This window comes from Phalangium opilio, unplaced genomic scaffold, assembly GCF_054372755.1.
Source record: "Phalangium opilio isolate 3A_F unplaced genomic scaffold, DU_Popi_V2 ptg000009l_1, whole genome shotgun sequence".
NCBI lineage: Eukaryota > Metazoa > Arthropoda > Arachnida > Opiliones > Phalangiidae > Phalangium > Phalangium opilio.
In genome coordinates, this window is record NW_028324146.1 from 1,259,857 (window position 1) to 1,278,104 (window position 18,248).

The 18,248-nt window shown below is 42.6% G+C and overlaps 3 protein-coding genes across 4 annotated transcripts; all 3 read right to left on the reverse strand.

The window, feature by feature from the left end:
* Window positions 1-632: 632 nt before the first annotated feature.
* LOC149713038 (uncharacterized) lies at window positions 633-5,228 on the reverse strand. The gene has a single exon (XM_089849366.1). It carries the CDS (start codon window positions 5,226-5,228, stop codon window positions 633-635), a length of 4,596 nt encoding a protein of 1,531 aa, XP_089705492.1.
* Window positions 5,229-7,849: 2,621 nt separating this feature from the next.
* On the reverse strand, window positions 7,850-15,501 carry LOC149713039 (ATP-binding cassette sub-family C member 1-like). The gene is made up of 17 exons (XM_089845150.1): window positions 15,364-15,501; window positions 15,239-15,297; window positions 15,045-15,170; window positions 14,586-14,979; window positions 14,214-14,468; window positions 13,341-13,544; window positions 13,130-13,276; window positions 12,966-13,059; window positions 12,537-12,901; window positions 12,313-12,480; window positions 12,078-12,253; window positions 11,620-11,713; window positions 11,031-11,555; window positions 10,720-10,919; window positions 10,531-10,660; window positions 9,095-9,864; window positions 7,850-8,277 (listed from the first exon to the last, which is right to left on the reverse strand). Exons 1-17 carry the CDS (start codon window positions 15,364-15,366, stop codon window positions 8,169-8,171), a joined length of 3,819 nt encoding a protein of 1,272 aa, XP_089701276.1. The 5' UTR covers window positions 15,367-15,501; the 3' UTR covers window positions 7,850-8,168.
* On the reverse strand, window positions 15,402-16,556 carry LOC149713040 (uncharacterized). Of its 2 annotated transcripts, XM_089845155.1 has the most exons (4): window positions 15,957-16,556; window positions 15,780-15,893; window positions 15,561-15,698; window positions 15,402-15,507 (listed from the first exon to the last, which is right to left on the reverse strand). In XM_089845155.1, exons 1-4 carry the CDS (start codon window positions 15,966-15,968, stop codon window positions 15,502-15,504), a joined length of 270 nt encoding a protein of 89 aa, XP_089701281.1. In that variant the 5' UTR covers window positions 15,969-16,556; the 3' UTR covers window positions 15,402-15,501. The 2 variants fall into 2 exon arrangements, with proteins under 2 accessions (XP_089701281.1, XP_089701280.1); XM_089845154.1 differs by having other exon boundaries at window positions 15,501-15,698.
* Window positions 16,557-18,248: the final 1,692 nt, after the last annotated feature.

The following is an 18,248-nucleotide window of genomic DNA, read 5'->3' on the forward strand; positions in this document are numbered from 1 at the left end:
ACAACATGTGTTTAGTTTAGTTCCGGTACACTAGACAGTGATGGAGGGCGTCGATGATACGGTACTCTAATAACAGAGCGACGCTTGTTTTTGCGTATGAAAATGAACCCAAGGACAAGCAATGCAGTAGCATAAAGTACTAGTAAATCTCGAAACCAGGCTATCGTCTCAAACATAAACTTGAGGAACTTTTCTATTTCTAATGTAAACGTTTGTATCAGACGCGTAACTATCTTTACCCGCGGATTGAATTACGAAATATTTCCAGATAACAAGTCTTTTTGAAAAGAACATTGTCGATTCTGTTGTGTTATTGATTAGGCATTTTCTAGTTAAAAGTAGTTTACTTTATTTAGCTAACTTTACAAGCCCGTGTCATAATAGCGACTGACGTTTCTTATCGCCTAGTCTTGTCGGCATGATGTATGAGGTCAGAGGTCACATGTTCCTGTTTGTTAGTTTTATCTCTGATAACCTTTGACCCCAATACAACATCCTTTCCTTTCCATTTAGTTATTATTACAATACAACAATACAACATCCTTTCCTTTCCATTTAGTTATTACAATACAACATCTTTTCTTTTCATTTAGGTACTTTAAATATTATATGAGTTTTAAGAAAACTTGGTTTTAAAACGTTGGTGAGAATCTTTGTGGTGGTTTACTCTCTCTTCTTGGACGTTGTTGTAATAATTTTCCATCTGTGGCTTCTTGCATTCCTGGCAATCTATATTGTGAGTTGCCTGGAATTAAACTGCTGATTATTGGTGGTTGAACTCTAGTTTGCGTTTGCTTTATGCTTTGTCTTGGTTCTTGAACACAGTCCTGATTCTGGAATATTCTTTCTCTTTCTTCGTGTTCCTGGTCCAATGTGGCCTTTTGCGAGCACGCTTCTTGGGTTGGCTTTGCAGCTTGTGGTCTTTTTGTCGTGTTGTTCGATTGAGAAATTCCTGCTGATGGCTGTACCCTTATTACAGGGCTGTGTTGAGAAATTTGCCTGTGTTGCTGGTCTGTGTTTGTTAAGGCAATTTTTATAGTTGCAGCATGTTCGTTTGTGGTGTCTTGTGCCTGTGGTTGCGTATTTCTTTGTATTATTCTCTGTTGCTCTGTTGGTTCTGTGTCAGGTCGTAGATGAGCTCTAGTTCTTCGAAAGTCTTGGCCCATGTCGGTTCGTATGTGGTATGAGTCGGGCTCCTGGGCTTTCGCTTTTATTATTGCCTTTTTCCACATTCGTGGAGCCGTCTGGTATCTAACTCTCTGTCCCTCTGTTAGCGGTTGAAGTATAGTTCTGTGTTGGTAATGATTCTTCATGTGTCTGTGCGCTTGATCTAGACTTTGCTCGATTCTTTCCGTTGGATAATGAGGTTTCAGTGATTCGATATTGGTTGTCAGAGGTGTTCGTATGCGACGTCTCATCAACATTTCGGCTGGCGAGAATCCACTCTTCTTTGGAGTGGTTCTGTACTCCATCAAGACGTAATTTAGATCTTTGCCATCTTGCTGTGCTTTGATGTACAAATTTTTTATTGTTTGTATGGCCCTTTCCGACATGCCATTAGACTGTGGATAATGAGGGCTCGACGTGATATGTTGTACATGCCATTGACGAAGAAATGTTTTCATTTGTGTTGAATTAAAGGGAGGTCCATTATCTGATATTAGTTTCTGAGGTGCACCGTGTCTCGCAAATTGAGGGTTCATAAAATCTATTACTTCTTGAGCATTGGTGTATTTTAATTCCTTAGCTTCTATGAATTTAGAGTAGTAGTCAACCATCAATATGATGTGTTTGGTATTAACTTGAAACAGGTCTGTGCCTACTACCTGCCAGGGATGTTGGGGCACTGGGTGAGGCTGTAGTGGCTGTTTCCGATTTGCAGGGTCCCTACTTCGACATGTAGCACAGCTTTGTATGTATTGGGTTAGGTCGGTGATCATATTAGGCCAGAACACTTCTTGTTTCGCCCTGGCTATCGAGTTATTTATTCCATGATGAGCGCCATGTATTTCTTTGAGGAGTTCCTGTTGTAGTGCCTTGGGTATGACCAACGTCGTTCCTCGATATATCAGTCCATCCACTTCGTGTAGTTCTGTTTGATACTGCCAGAATGGTTGTACTTCCGTTTGGACCTGTTTTCTATGTTGGGGCCATCCTTCCTTTATGTGTTCCTTAACTTGTGATAACGCTGCGTCTTGTTCGGTAGCCGTTACATATGTTTCTTGTCGTACTGGTGCTAGTGTTGTAACTGCATATATGGTTGTGTGCGGTGCATCTAGTGCTTGTGTTTCTATCTTCTGATGTTCTTGTGGGGCCCGTGAGAGTGTATCCGCGACGTATAGTTGACTCCCCGGAACATATACTAACTGGGGGTTGTATCTGAATAGTCTTAGTAGTAAGCGTTGTAGGCGTGGTGAAAGAAGGTGCATCGGCTTCTTGACAATTGCCAAAAGCGGGTGATGGTCAGTTTGAATTGTAACTTGCATACCAGCTATGTAATATTCAAAATGTTCACACGCGTAAACTATAGCGAGCATCTCCTTTTCAATTTGAGCGTATCTGCTCTGTGTTTCTGTAAATGTAGTTGAGGTATATGCTACTGGCTGATTGTTTTGAAGAAATACTGCTCCTACTCCTGTTTGACTTGCATCTGTTGATATGACTTTAGGTAGCTTCGGGTCGTAAAAGCGTAATATGGGAGCTGTTGATATCATTTCCTTCAGTCTATCATAGTGTTTTTGGTGTTTTGCATTCCAATCATAGATCACATCGGCTTTTAGTAGTTCCCTCAAGGGATTTGTGTCTTGTGCGTGTGTTGGAATGAAGCGGCACACGTAGTTCACCATTCCAAGGAATCTTTGAAGTGCCTTTTTGTCTTGTGGTGGTGGCAGTGAGCATATAGCCTCTACTTTCTTAGGATCTACTTGTACACCATGTTTCGTGATGATATGGCCAAGGTAATGGATCCTTTCCACGGCTAATTGCATTTTTCGCGTGCTGAAACGTAGCCCCGTTTCTTTTGCACGTTGTAGGACTTTCCGGAGTATTTCCAAATGTGATTTCATGTCTGAGGTGGCTATCAGGAAATCGTCCGTTGAAATGTGTACGTTAGGAAATTCATGTGTTGGGTAGAGTTCACGCATTTTGTGTTGGAAGACTTCCGTAGCTGTGGCTATACCGTAGGGTAAGCGTTTGAATCGAAATCGTCCTTGTGGAGTGGCGAATGTGCATAATTTTGAACTTGCGTCTGTGAGTGGGATTTGCCAAAATGCGCTTTGTGCGTCTAGCACTGTGAAAATCTTGCATCCCTCCAAATCCGCAAAAATCTCCTGTGTCGTGGGTGTTGGATATGGTTGACGTTTGATCGCGCTGTTGAGATTTCTTGGATCAAGGCAGATTCGCACATCTTGTTTCATTTCTTCGCCTGGTTGCGTAGGCTTCTTCATTGGTTTGGGTACTACTACCATAGCGTGTACCCAATCTGTGGGTTCGTTAATTGGTGTTATAATGCCTAAGTTGATCATCCGTGTCAGTTCGTCATTGGTAGCTTGTCGATAAGCATGTGGTATTTTATGACTGGTGGACACTGATGGCATCGCATTGGGTTTCAGCTGAATGTGGTATTGTCCTGGTAGACGTCCCATTGTGTCAAATACCATATGGTATTGTTTAATTAGGTCAGACGCGTTGGTTGGTGTTGTTGTTGTTGTGTCTATAGCAATAGTGTGTTGTGTTAGTGGTGGCGGTGGTAGTAACGGCGTAGATATTCTGTAGATCAGGCCTAGTTGTTGTGATGAACGAGCGCCCAAAATCGGTGTGCGATTTTCTGTGGTAACGTAGTATGGACATTCTGGAAGGCAGGCCATTCCTGAGGTGCTTGGTAAGTGAGTGACGCCTTCTATCGCGATGGGGTGACCCGAGTATGACGAAACCGTATATAATGATGGTAGTAGTGGTGGTCGATAGGGAAGCGAGTCGTACATTTGACGTGTGATGACGTTAACTTGCGATCCAGAGTCGATTTTGAATGTATGTAATGTGTTATATAAGTAGACTTTTTCATACATTTCGTCAGTGACCAGTGCTTCTTGGGTGAGGTGGTCTGTGGAATCGCATGAAAGGTTTCTCTTGGGTTCTATTTGTTGCGCTTCATCCAATGTGAGTGGGGTCTCTTGTAATGGTTGTAAACTGAGACCATGTAAGTACATGGTTGTGTCGTCTTCAAAATAATTTCCAGGGGACTCGTAGTCGATGCTATTGTAGGCGTGTTGTAAAGCAGTGTGGTCGTCTTCATGCCGAAGGTGGCGTGTCTGTGGTAAGGTGGCATGGGGGTATTCGCGTGTGTGAATTTCCGATACTGATCGGCATACTGCTGCCCAATGTCCTTTCTTGTGGCATTTTGCACATGTGGTGCCTCTGGCTGGGCAATATCGGGGGTTGTGGTGCGTGCCACAGTTTGTGCATGAGGATTGTCGTCGCTGTGCATTCTGCTGCATTGTTGGCCTAAATTGAGGCTGGTAGCGAGTTGAAGACTGTTGGATCGATGGTGTTTGGTGCGCATGTACTCCTTCCTGTTGGGTTTGTCGTTGTGGTTGGTGTCCTGTTTGGTAGCTCCTATTTCTATCACGACGACGTTGTATCGCATCGATTGTCGGTGCACTTGATGGTAGGATTTGAGCTTGTGTGGTTGCCATTGCTTGTGCTTGTGTGTTGGAGATTTCATGTGCTTTGCACATCGTTATCGCTGTTTCTAGGTCCAGTGCGTTGCCTTTGTTGAGCAGTAAGAGTCGTAACGGATCATCCTTAATGCCTGCAACGATCATCGTGCGAAGGAATGGGTCTTGGAACTTTTCCAGTTCGCATGCCTGAGCTTTCAATTTTAGGTCCGTGTAAAAATCATCAAAGGTTTGGTCTCGTTGTTGCCGCGCTGTGATGAAAGCAAATTGGTGGAATACGTCTGTAGTATACGGAGCATAATACGTATCAAAGGCTTGTAGAATTATTTGCAATGTTCGTGCATCACCAACTTCCGCAATCTCTAGGGTCTTGTAAATTCGTCTGCCGGCTGGGCCGATGATGTGTAAAAATGTTGCGACTTGTGTCGGTATTGTTTCTTTACCCAGTTTTGCTGCTGCTGCGAAGTATTCGAATTCCTCCTTATATTGTTTCCAGGCGGCGGCAGGATCCATTCCGGGTTCAAAAGCTTTAGGACTTATCATAGTTGCCATTGTGGATTGGGCCTTGGTTAGCTTGGGCCTTGGTTATTCTCAGTGCTGCCGTGACTTCGCTTTTTATTATTCCGCTGCTAGAGATTGCTTCAGCTTCTTTGAATTGTGGCGCATCCCACCTCTATCACCATGTTGTGTTATTGATTAGGCATTTTCTAGTTAAAAGTAGTTTACTTTATTTAGCTAACTTTACAAGCCCGTGTCATAATAGCGACTGACGTTTCTTATCGCCTAGTCTTGTCGGCATGATGTATGAGGTCAGAGGTCACATGTTCCTGTTTGTTAGTTTTATCTCTGATAACCTTTGACCCCAATACAACAGATTCTTATGGAGTTTTCCTTTGGGCCAATTTTGTGTTGCCGGCGCTGGCGGCAAAAAAACCGAATTTCGCGTAATGCTGTTACAGGATCAAACAAATTATCGACAACTTCAAATGTCAATGGAATATACCCATGACAGTAACATATTTAATCTTGTTTCAATGGAACACACTATTCGTTTGACTTTGGTACGAAATAGCTAGGTTCGGAAGAAGTCAGTTCTTATACTAGTACAAAGTGCGTATTCCATTGGTAGGGTTGAAAATGCCCCTTAAGAACCGATAAATGCAAGTTTGCCATGTAAATCCATTGGTGTTACGATCACGTGATCGTGACGACACAATAAATGTTGTAGTATGCATATTCCATTGGAAAAATGTCACATTCCCATCGCCCTAATTGCCGGAACAAAAGCGTGAAAGCCGAATTTCCCTTCCGAAAAGTAGTTCAGTTCAGTTCTACTCAATTTAGAGCTTGCGCAGTGCCATTCTTTGATAATTTTTGATGCACTTTACCACACCCACTTTGCTTTTCGACCTTTGGGATCTTTGCGGATATCCAACTGGGCCTTGGCTTTACCAACGCCATCTACATTTTTTTCTAGGGACATGAATATGCCTGATAATTACACGATCGCTCCGCGTTCATTACATCACTACTTAGCACGCCGACGTTCGAGCAGACGATAATTATGAAACGATAGCATATGAAATCGTATTCCAATGGACTTTATAAGCGCCATGTTTCGAATTATTATTGCCGTGTTGGCAAGTCAGTAGTGCTGGCATGGCGCTGGGAGTTCAAGGCTAATTTTACCAATGGAGCATGCACAGCGTCTCATCACTACTGAGCTTAAACCATTGGAATACGCAAAAGTTTTTCGAGCGCATCCGGCAGTAAAAAATCTGCCCAAAGGAAAACGCCATTAATTATTTAATACTGTATGTAGATGGTTTTTTATTTCGGAATGGGTTTATGTTACATTGTTTGGTTTAGATTGGTGGACTAACGTTAGCCTTCAAGTTACCGTTTCGTTTGAAAGCGCCTGGGCACTGGCGGTACTTGTTGATCTGGACTTCGTGGGTGGGTTTGACACACTGCGTGACGCCTACGGTCTCTTCTCTTTAGCGTCCAATTACGTTGATACTCTGCCTGTTGGAAACGGGGGTTGTCTTGGTTGTCCATCGTGAAGCGTTGGCGAGTTCATCGGTTCCGTGTAATTCCTGGTTGTATTATTACTTGAATTTTAATGTTGGGGGCATGTTTTGTTACCGCTCCCTTAGAACCAGGCTCCGAATTGAGGATTTTTCCAATCTGATCCTCCAGACCATAAGTTCATAAGATATGTTCCATAAGTTTGTCACTCGTTATTGAGAGCTTGTCACGAAGTGAGGGAGGGAGGTCATAGATTCAGGGTAAAGCGACGCCTGGTGAGGCGCTGCTGTCAAAGGCTTAGTAATGCAGATTAAATAGGAAAATGGACTGCAAAATTAACCGAGTGTAGTCTCTTCTCGCTTGTCGGTCTGACTCGAACTTGCTTTCAGTAAGTCTCTATCTGTTGCCTACGTTAACGTATGCAACGCTCTCACATTACGAAGTATAGGTAGTCTCATATTTATAGAACATATGTTATAAACTTATGTCCAGAGTTGTGATCCTTGGTGTCTTAAATAATTAAGCTAATCCAAGAAACAGTTCCCCTTAAACTATGTTTAAATTTATAATTTTTCAAGTATTTCTTGGTACCAGTGAGACCTGAGGTATTAATTAAAAAAAGTGGTCTAACGAATTCATAAACTGGTTTTGGACTGCGGATTGGTCTTATTTCGAACCGTGCTTTCAACAGAAGTGGACATGCCAATGTGATTACTAGAGTGTCAGCAATTAATGCCCACTTGAGCCCCTTATGAACTAAAGCTCCATTCACTATCTCATACGCGGACGGGATACTCGCACTAATTATTTCGCTACGGATACAACGGTCAAAAATATAGGATTGGAAATTAAGAGTGAATTGGTTCAGAAATTCATGGCTTTTTGGGGTTTCTTTTGGCACTGAATTTATAAAAGCTCGAGGATTTGCGATCAAAGCCGTCATCCCAATCCAAATTGCCCAAGTGAGTAAAGTGGCAACAAAAATGCAAAGGTTTTTAACGGTGTATTATTTATTAGCATATGTAAGGTCTCACTAAACAACCAGTTTTATCATCAATTGTTAACATAAGACCAAGGATGATGCGAAATCTGATAGAAATCGACCTTATCGCTTACTGTGGAAGGGCTCAGGTTGGGTGGGACGCCCAAAATGGGGGATGAATATTCATTGGCATTGGCATTGGCAATTGGTCAAGAAGGGCTACAGACGAACCAATTACAATTGAGTCCGATTATTCATCACACATTTTTGGCGTCCAACCCAACCTGAGCCGTTCCACAGTTTGCGCCCAGGCTTATTTCTCTCAGATTTCGCATCCTTCCCCCATCAACCTTTTTCAGTCCATTACGATCAATTACAAGAAAAAAATGCTTTATCTACGACCATACACTCAAAGACTGCTATACTAAAATAACATAGATCATTTGAACAATTTAAGAAGATCTATCCATAATTAGAGAAAATTAATGTTTAGCGTCTTTGGCCAATTTGTAGAAGAGCGTCTGCTCGTTCTTCAACAGAGTTTGTGGAGTGTCCATCTCTGCAATTCGACCATCGTCCAAAACCATCACCCTGTCAATATATAATCAGTATATAAAGGGATACCATTAGCTGCCGGTTAAGTAGGTTAACCCAAGAAACAGGACCCCATATTATGAGGCGTGACGCCATGATGAAACTTACTAAAGTTCTGACTATCCATATAAAGTTTTATCCTTACACAGTGAATTATTTACATGTTAAGTCTGCGTAACGTTTAAATATTTTATTTAGATGAAGCTGCAAAAGCTAGTAATCGAGCGCAGTCTTGTTTTCCACTTGACCTTTTTGTTAGAGATGAACCGCTACCGATACCATATCGGTATGGTTTCCCGATAGTATGAGATCGATTGGTTTAATATGATACTAAACCGATACTGGTTTAAAATGCGTTAAATGGCGCTACATGACATTTTTAAATCTTTCAGTAACGTATTAATGGTGATAATATCTCATTTCCATGAATGTCAATCGTGATGATTTCTCACTTATATGTATAAAAAGTACCAGAATTTGGTTTATCTAATAACAAAGTTTAATAGAAGTTTAAGGATAAAAGGGCCTCTCAGCATATAGTTATAAAAGACAAGCCGTGATATTACTTTGGAAAAGTACCTCTAAACATTGTACTTAGTAGTATGATTCACGAAATTACTCTCTAAATTATTTCCTAGCATTTTTAATACATATGTAAATGGAACTGTCATACTAAAAATATCGATATCGGGTTTTTGGATCATAGTGAGCAAATATCGGTATCGGTTCATGTTTGCATTGGTATCGGGTTAGGCCTGGTATCGGCCATCTCTACTTTTTGTTAAACTTATAATTATTGCGGGATATGACATACCTGTCGTAGTCCATGATGGTGTTTATCCTGTGGGCAATGGTGATAACGGTGGCTGAAGCGAACTCCTTTCTAATGGTCTTCTGGATGAGATCATCGGTGTCCATGTCGACCGAGGCCGTCGCTTCGTCCAGGACTAGTATCTTGCTATTCCTGAGCAAGGCGCGAGCCAAGCAGACCAACTGACGTTGTCCGACACTCAGGTTGCCACCTCCTTCGGCCACCGGATGATCGAGACCCTGCTCGAGAGACGTCACCAAGGCCTTCAGATGCGATTGTTCGAGGACGGACCACAAACGCTGGTCATCATGCTGTCCGAAGGGATCCAGGTTCAGTCTGAGCGTGCCCGAGAAGAGGACGGGATCTTGCGGGATGATGGCCATTCGCGATCGCAACACTGTCAAGCCGACTTTCGACAGATCAACTCCATCCACGACGATATGACCTTGCACGCCCTCGACCATCCGGAAGAGCGCCAAGGTCAAGGATGACTTTCCCGCCCCGGTTCGCCCCACCACGCCCACCTTCTCACCCGGTTGAATCATCACGGTGATATTCTTTAAGACCAAGTCCAATCCTTGGCGGTATCTCGTGCTGTAATCTTGAAATATGATTTCACCACGCTCTGGCCAATTAGGAGGCACTCGAGTCTCGGGTTTGTCCCAGTTGCCCTCGGTCTCTAATTGACAGTATTCGACGATACGTTCAACGGCCACGATATTCGTCTCGAGAGAAGCCCACGAACTTGTCACATGTTTCAGATTTTTAATAAGCTGTTAAATAATTAGCTTAAAAAGACTGTGAATATGGCATCGTTGGGCGTGTAAATATTATTTGAAATACGTCACTGGCACCACCCGTGACAAAAAGGTAGAAAGACTCCACATAGAGTGGGACTGGAACCTAGTCCTTGTTTTTAGCAGGATTCCAGCACCAAATCACCGAAAGTGGTAGTTTTCGAAATAATACGAACTAAGGTTCTTTAACCACGCTTCTCCTCGGTCACGTGCCTCTGACGTATTTCAAATAATTAATAATTTATAATCTAGGCTTTGTCTATGAAGAGATTTCCACACTAAGCCTGTGGCTTGTTAACAGGTGGGCCCCTTTACATTGCCCCTATGCCACAGCTAACCTACAGCGCCCTGTACCAACTATTACCGTTAACCTCTGCAAGTTTTGGTGGAAAGGAAAAACCGGGTTAGACCGCGGAGGAAAACTACTTTTAACAAGCGGGGAGAGAACTTGCAAACTCTACGCGGAAGGATTTCCCAGATTTTCACCCGGTGCCACAGACCGGGATCGAACCTGGGATCCTCTTGCTGTGAGGCGAAAAAGCTAACCGTTACGCCACCCCACTTTTTTACCCACCCGCCGATGCCTTCTTTACGTTCCCTTTAATATCGGTGTTAGCTTTAGTGAAGTAAACGTCTTCGTACCAAATCGGCGCTCGTCATGACAAATCCCACAATTCCCGGTGATAATGCCCGGCCTTTGCTGAAGACCGAAAAGAGGGAGACGCAGAACATTAAGATGTTACTTAAAATATTGTACCTGACTGTCAGCCATCTGAAATTGGAAGATTTATCAAAGTAGGAATTGTGATGTGTCTCTTACAAAGCGCAAACCTTTCACACATGTTCATGGCGTAATACGCGGCCATACTTTGGTCGATTAAGTCAAGGAACTGCTCTTGGAATTTCTTGGTGGCGTGGCACGCTCTTATGAGCGTCGTACCAGCCACCGAGTCGGAGGCGTGTGAGAAGAGAAAAGAGTTCCTCGTCGCGTAAATTCTTCTCAACTGCACGTTGCTCGCCACGTAAAAGCGCTACATTCAATTTTGAAAAATGAGATACTTTTCGCTGACATGACGCATGCTCGGCCTTTCGAGCACCGTGTGACTTTTTAAACATTTGTTAGCCGCAGGCTACGCTTTTACCTGAAGAAACACGAATCCGATAACGATAACCATCAGGGGAACGATGAGAAGCGGTATACCGATGACGATAGAAATGGAAATAACTGCTAATTGTAAGGCATTTAGAGAAACCCCTCTCAGCGAATTGTTCAGTTGCTTGTCCAAAACATCAATGTCTTGTGAGAAGCGATTAAGTAGACGTCCGGTCGGTGTGCTGTCGAAGAAGGACAAAGGCGAACGAAAAACTGTCCTCAACATTTCCGAGTGTAAAGTGCGAGCGGCACGAAGAGTCGCCAGGTTACAAACCAAAACGAACAAGCAACCCATTGTTATTTGGGTAAATCCTAACAAGGCGTACACCGTTATACGCGTGGTTCTTAAATGGGGATTCGCTGGTTGCCCTTCATTCCGGTCTTCGCTCCACAAGGACAGCCAATAAGAGATGATTTGAGTCAGTGCTGTCAAGCTCAACTGACAAACCACCACTATCGCACAACTATAAAATCCAAATGATTTGAAGTACTTTTTGTAGACTGATAGTGGGGTCTGAAAGTGAGAACATCTAATAATGAAGTTAGCGAACTTCAGTTGCTCGGCTAGCAATACGTACTTTGCCTTTTTTGCGCACTTCCTTGCTCGTAAGTTTCTCGTTTGTGTTCAGCTTAACTCGACCAGTTACACTGACTGTATTTGTTCCTTTGGTGCTGTAACATAAAACGTAATGTAATATTAGATCCGTCGTCTGAAGCAGCCTGAAAGCCGTGTTGAGGGTTGACCCAACTCTCTATCTGGTGACCGCGAGCGAATTTTTCAAGTAGCTAAAGATTGATCGCAAAAGCATGACTTGTCTACGATCATTTTTCGAACTAGAATACGTGTTGTGTCTCTATGTTGTTAACTTCTTAAATCTGAATGTCCCTCTTTCTTGCATAAATAAATTAACATTTCAAATGTAAGTGTCATCTTCATATTGTAAAATAAACCAAGAAAATGTCCTGTGGTGCCATCAAATTAATTTTTACCAGTCCTGAAACCCCGAGTATCGGTCCTCCATAATGAAATTGATACCTGTCCGCAGGTGGGAAGATCGATTCGTTGTCGTGATGTTCGAAGTAGTCAGTGTCCATTCCCTGGCTCGTGAGTTCGTCGTATCTCCTCCTGGCGACAATTCTTCCCTTATCCATAATGAAAATCTGGTCCATCTCTCGCAAAAACGTCACATTATGCGTCACTAGAATTCTTGTCTAAATGGATGAACATGAATGCTGATAGCTGCGCGTTGTATAATACGCTTCGATCGAACCTGGTTTCGGAGCAATCCGCTCGGGCCGATGACTTGATCGAAGAGGTGTTTGGCCACATTTGAATCGAGCGCACCCAACGGATCATCCAACAGATAAATGTCTTCATCTCGATAAATGGCTCTGGCCACGTTGACCCTTTGCTTTTGTCCACCGCTTAAATTGATCCCCTGAAGATGGGGTTGTTAACGTTATTCGCCAAGAACCAGTCTTTGAAAGAACTTACCCTTTCACCGATCTCGGTCTCATCGTCAGCGGGCAGGTTGTCGAGATCGGGTTGGAGGGCGCAGGCGCTGATGACTCGAGCGTATTTCTCCTCCTCCATGTCGTCCAGGAAGAGGATATTGTTCCTGAGTGAGGTGTTCCTTATCCAGGGTTGTTGACTGACGTATCCCACTGCGCCCGACACCCTGACTTCGCCTCTCAACTTTTCCATCTCGCAGAGAAGAGCGGACAAGAGTGAAGATTTTCCGCAGCCCACCGGACCCATCACGGCCACGAGAGATCCGCGCGACACCTTCAAGTCGATGTCCTTCAGAAATTCCGCTTCTCCCGACTTCCAACGAAATACGCCTTTGGTCACTTCGATACCTGCCAATAAAGAAGAAATTGCTTCCACATTCAAAAAGGGCAAATGGGGCCCAGATAGTTTTACTTAAATTTCCTTCGTCGACTGGGACTCGAAGCCTATATTCTTCGTTTTCGTCGCTCTTTAAAATCCCACTTATTCTCGAAACGGATACTTTGATCTGAATTTGCAAATATTTCAAGAGAGTTTAGAAACATAACACTAGGAGAAAACGTCAATTGATATTTTACCATTATTAAAGCGTTAATCGAGTCGCTAAAAAATCTTATTGGCATACTAAGCGTCCGAAACAACTGAAATGAGACGAAGGCTTTCGCCGAAGTCAGAACGTTGTCATCGTCACTCAGCACGAAGACGGCGAAACTTGCCAGGATCGCCTAGAGAGAAGAGGAATTTGTGCTGAAATGACTAATTTCTAGCGGAACCCCTATCGATATTTACAGTCGAGTTTAAGGCCTGATTCATGAATACTGATCCTAGTGTTAAGTTGTATTGTTTCCTCAAAAGTACTATTTCTTTTTCCTTCAGTCTCTCGAGCATTCTTTGAAAGGATCTTTCCCAAGCGTAGAACTTCAAGACGCGAATCCCGTTCAAGATTTCACTCGTCAGTTTTATCCTTTGGTCTTTCACTTTCATCAATTCCACCTGAAATCAACGTTGTCTTCCATTAAAGCTAGGTTCCCACTTGACCGAAAATGACGACTGAAAACTTTAGCGCTGCGTAAGAAAGTGAGTTTTACGCAGGCCTTCGACGGCAAGATTTTAGTTTCGTTCACACATACGACCGAATTCCGACAGAAAAGGACGGTTAACCGGTAGTCAAATGGCAGGAGTTGGAATTGGGACTCGGAGCCAGAAGAACTTAAGCCTTAGCCTTTGATTTTCCCTTGATGGTATTTTAATTAGGGAGCTTACTTCAACCAAGTGAAGGTCAGACAGATTCAAAATACAAACACGACATTAGCGACTCTCGATCTAATCCGGTTAGAGAATTCAGACTTAAAAGTTCATAACATTGCATGTGGCAATGGTGACTGACGAGTTGAAAAAAAAACCTCAAAGCGGCCATAAAAAACTCTCCTATTATGACGTCAACAGAAGCTTCATCCCGAAACGAATTTTGATTGGTTACGAAAATAATTTTACGTCGGCCTCTGCGTCAAAAATAGAACACCAATTTTGTCCGACCGAAAGCTGTTTCGGTCGCGTTCTGCGGAAGATGGTTTACCGCAGAGGTACTTACGCAGTGTTTCCGTCGTGTTTTCGGTTAAGTGGGAACTAAGTCTTCAAATATTTTTAATTCAACGATCTGACCTGTAATTTCTTAATTTTCCACGAGGTCAAGTAGGAAAGGGGCAGGAAAACGACCACTATAGCGGAACTGACCAAGCCTGAGGCACCCAATTCCTGATACAAGAAGAACGTGCAAAGGATGACCTGCGTCGGCACTGACCAAAAGGCGCCGAGGTTCGGGATCAGTAACAGAAATCTTTCCGTGTCGATGTAAATCGTGTTCAGTATGGCACCCATCGAAAGCTCGCCTCGTGCGCCACTCGACAAGCGAAGCGTCTAACGATGCAGGAAATGTTTATTGTCCACTTCTTGGATAAGAAGGCAACTCGACCCAGCATAATTGTGTTCGAAATTATGGATCTATAAAGGGATCACGCTACCATAGCTTGTTACCTTTTTGTAGAGCGCGTACGTTGTTAGTGATTTAAGCCTAATTCCTAGTTTAGTATGGAGGTAGGCGCTGCCTTCCAACAATAAGGACTGCGCCACCCCAGCAAGTCCAAATAATGAGGCGTAGAACACGCCCTTCCACTGTGGCTCGTCACTCGACAAATACTCGAGTATCCATCTGAAAAATTGTGTGTCAACTGTTTTCTTGGTAGCGTACATTTCTTTGAATGAGCCTTTTAACCTGAGTATTGGGGCGGTCATGGAACCTGCAACGTCGGAAGAAATTTGCAACAACGCTCCGCCCAAGAATAAGGGCCAGACAGTTTTAAACAAGACCATCCCAAAGGAATTGGCATTTCGTTTCAATTGGTCACCACCATCGATGTTGTCGTTGCTTCTGTAAGAATTTATGATTGTGAAAAGCCATCACCATGCGTTTGCACGCACCAGCCCCTTTATAACCTTTGGATTGGAGTGTATTGCCAATATTTGTCAAACTTGCGTTTGACAGTCGCGGCTTTGTCCGAAATGCTAAGATCGTAGACGTCCCAGGGTTCTAGTGTCTTCTTCCACCCTTTCCACATGAAACTGTGTCGTTCATTAAAAGAATAAAAGTTGAAAGAAAACCCGAGTGCATTTTGTAGGTGAGCGCGTACCTGTTCATCCACGAATAGGACATCCTCGAGGAGAAGGGAGCCCATTCCTCCGGCGATTTCTAACAAGATCCAAAAGAACATGTTGTCACTTTGATCATAATCGTTTTTTATATGGACCCATTTACCATTGGCTTTTCTTTCGCCTGAAAGTCCTCTTCGTCCAGTGGACGCCTGTCACTTATTGTGTTCAGCACAAGGGTGGCTATGACGAGCGAGTACCCCAATGTCTCCGTAACAAAGCCACAGATGTCATCTCGAATATCCTACCACTTCATGTTAAAAACTGTAAATTGAGAGGTGCCTTGCCAATCTGGAAACTCACTTCGAAGTAGCGATTCATCATGGCCGATCTGTAAGTAATGGTTTCGCAGATTGTCGATAAAAACCAGAACAAGAGTTGAATTGCCGAAGAAACTGTTCCCATTCGGCGACCGTAGATGAAGAGAAAAACCGCCAAAACCTGCAACGTAGACCGATGTTTGCACTTTTTATCAGGTGGAAACATGATCTCTGGTTCCAAACATATTTTGGAAATCCTTACGTAAGTCGCGAACTTCAGGACTGTGTCCAAATTGTCGAGAGTCTCGACGTCGCCTAGATAAAGTTGTCTCCCCAACTGGAAGGCGTTTAATGACGCCAGTAACAGAGCTAGAACCTAAAAAACACTCGGATTTGAGTGACGAGTTTTTGGCCACTTAGCTTACTTTTTAATTCTTACCGTTTTGATCATGTCGAGGTTTGAAAAGGGGTCACGTTTTCGCTTGAAGTTTTTGAAAAGTGGTATAGAAAGCGGCCATAAGACGGCGCACGGCAACCACACCAAAACTGTCTTCTGGAAACACGGTGTCAAGTCCGTATTATCCGTGTACCACGTTAGATTAGAGTCCTGAAACCAAACCGGGATTGTGCCATTCAACTTGAATCTCAATTTGACTATAGGGTAATTTCGTATTTGGAAGACTTTTTTTGCAAATAATATAATATCGAGTATTTACGGCAATGTTAATAGGCTTGTAGATTGAACTTTTATATTTTAAGCCTCTTTCGAACTTTAAGCTAGAAAATGAACCTTTTGCAAACACTTCAGTTACGTCACATTAGAAACATAATTTGGAAATAGGTGGTTTTAATTCGAGACACAGGCTAAGATAAACCTAAAACTGACTTTCAATAAGGTTAATATCTTTATTTTAAACAAGTTGGGAAATCAAAATTTGACCTCTCCGAGCCAAAACGAGGACTATCTAACCAATATCAACATCATGAAGGCGTGATTTTGGACTTCGAACGTTGACGTAAGCTATGTACAAACCTTTTATCCTAGACGCCTTTTCGGTCATTAAAAAAGTGCCCTACCGCGGCCCTCCCCTAAAATTTGACCCTGGCGACTTCCCTGATTGGCGAACATTTAATTACTAATTTAACGGACGTATAATTACCCAGTTAACGGACGTTTAATTACCCATTTAACGGACGTTTAATAACTCATTTAACGGACGTTTAATAACTCATTTAACGGACGTATAATTACTCATTTAACGAACGTCTACTTACCCAGTTAACGGACGTATAATTACCCAGTTAACTAACGTATAATTACCCGTTTACGGACGTATAATTACCCAGTTAACGGACGTATAATTACCCATTTACGGACGTATAATTACCCAGTTAACGGACGTATAATTACCCAGTTAACGGACGTATAATTACCCAGTTAACGGACGTATAATTACCCAGTTAACGGACGTATAATTACCCAGTTAACGGACGTATAATTACCCAGTTAACGGACGTATAATTACCCAGTTAACGCACGTATAATTACCCAGTTAACGCACGTATAATTACCCAGTTAACGGACGTATAATTACCCAGTTAACGGACGTATAATTACCCAGTTAACGGACGTATAATTACCCAGTTAACGGACGTATAATTACCCAGTTAACGGACGTATAATTACCCAGTTAACGGACGTATAATTACCCAGTTAACGGACGTTTAATTACCCATTTAACGGACGTTTAATTACCCATTTAACGGACGTTTAATTACCCATTTAACGGACGTTTAATTACCCATTTAACGGACGTTTAATTACCCATTTAACGGACGTTTAATTACCCATTTAACGGACGTTTAATTACCCATTTAACGGACGTTTAATTACCCATTTAACGGACGTTTAATTACCCATTTAACGGACGTTTAATTACCCATTTAACGGACGTTTAATTACCCATTTAACGGACGTTTAATTACCCATTTAACGGACGTTTAATTACCCATTTAACGGACGTTTAATTACCCATTTAACGGACGACTACTTACCCAAAACTTCGATTGACAAAATTCATTGAAAGTTGGTAAGGATGCCATTTTGTTCTGCTGAATAAAGAGGGAATACTTTTGGACGTAAAACCAACGTTTTACTCTAGTGAAACGATTCACACTCTATAGTAAAAACAACGCGTGTTTATTTTAGTTCCACTACACTAAACGGTGATGGACGGCGTCAATTAAAAGGTACTCTAATGACAGAGCGACTGTGCTTCTACGTGTGAATATGAATCCAAGGACAAATAATGTACTAGTCAATCTCGAAACCAGGCTATCGTCTCAAACATAAACTTGAGGAACTTATGCAAATTTCTAATGTAATCGTTTGTATCAGACTGGCGTATTGAGTTACAAATATTTCTAGATAACAAGTCAGTTAAAGAACATTGTCGACTCTTGAATATTTAATATTATATGTAGATGGTTTTTATTTCGGAATGGGTTTATGTTAGATAGTTTTGTTTAGATTGGTGGGCGTTGTCTAAAGCTAGCCTTCAAGTTACCGTTTCGTTTGAAATCGCCTGGGCACTGATCATGCCTGTACTTGTTGATCTGGACTTCGTGGGTGGGTTTGACACACTGCGCGAAGCGTTCCATTGCTTTGAACTTGATACTCTGCCTGGAGGAAACGGGGGAATGTCTTGGTGGTCCATCGTGAGCCGTTGGC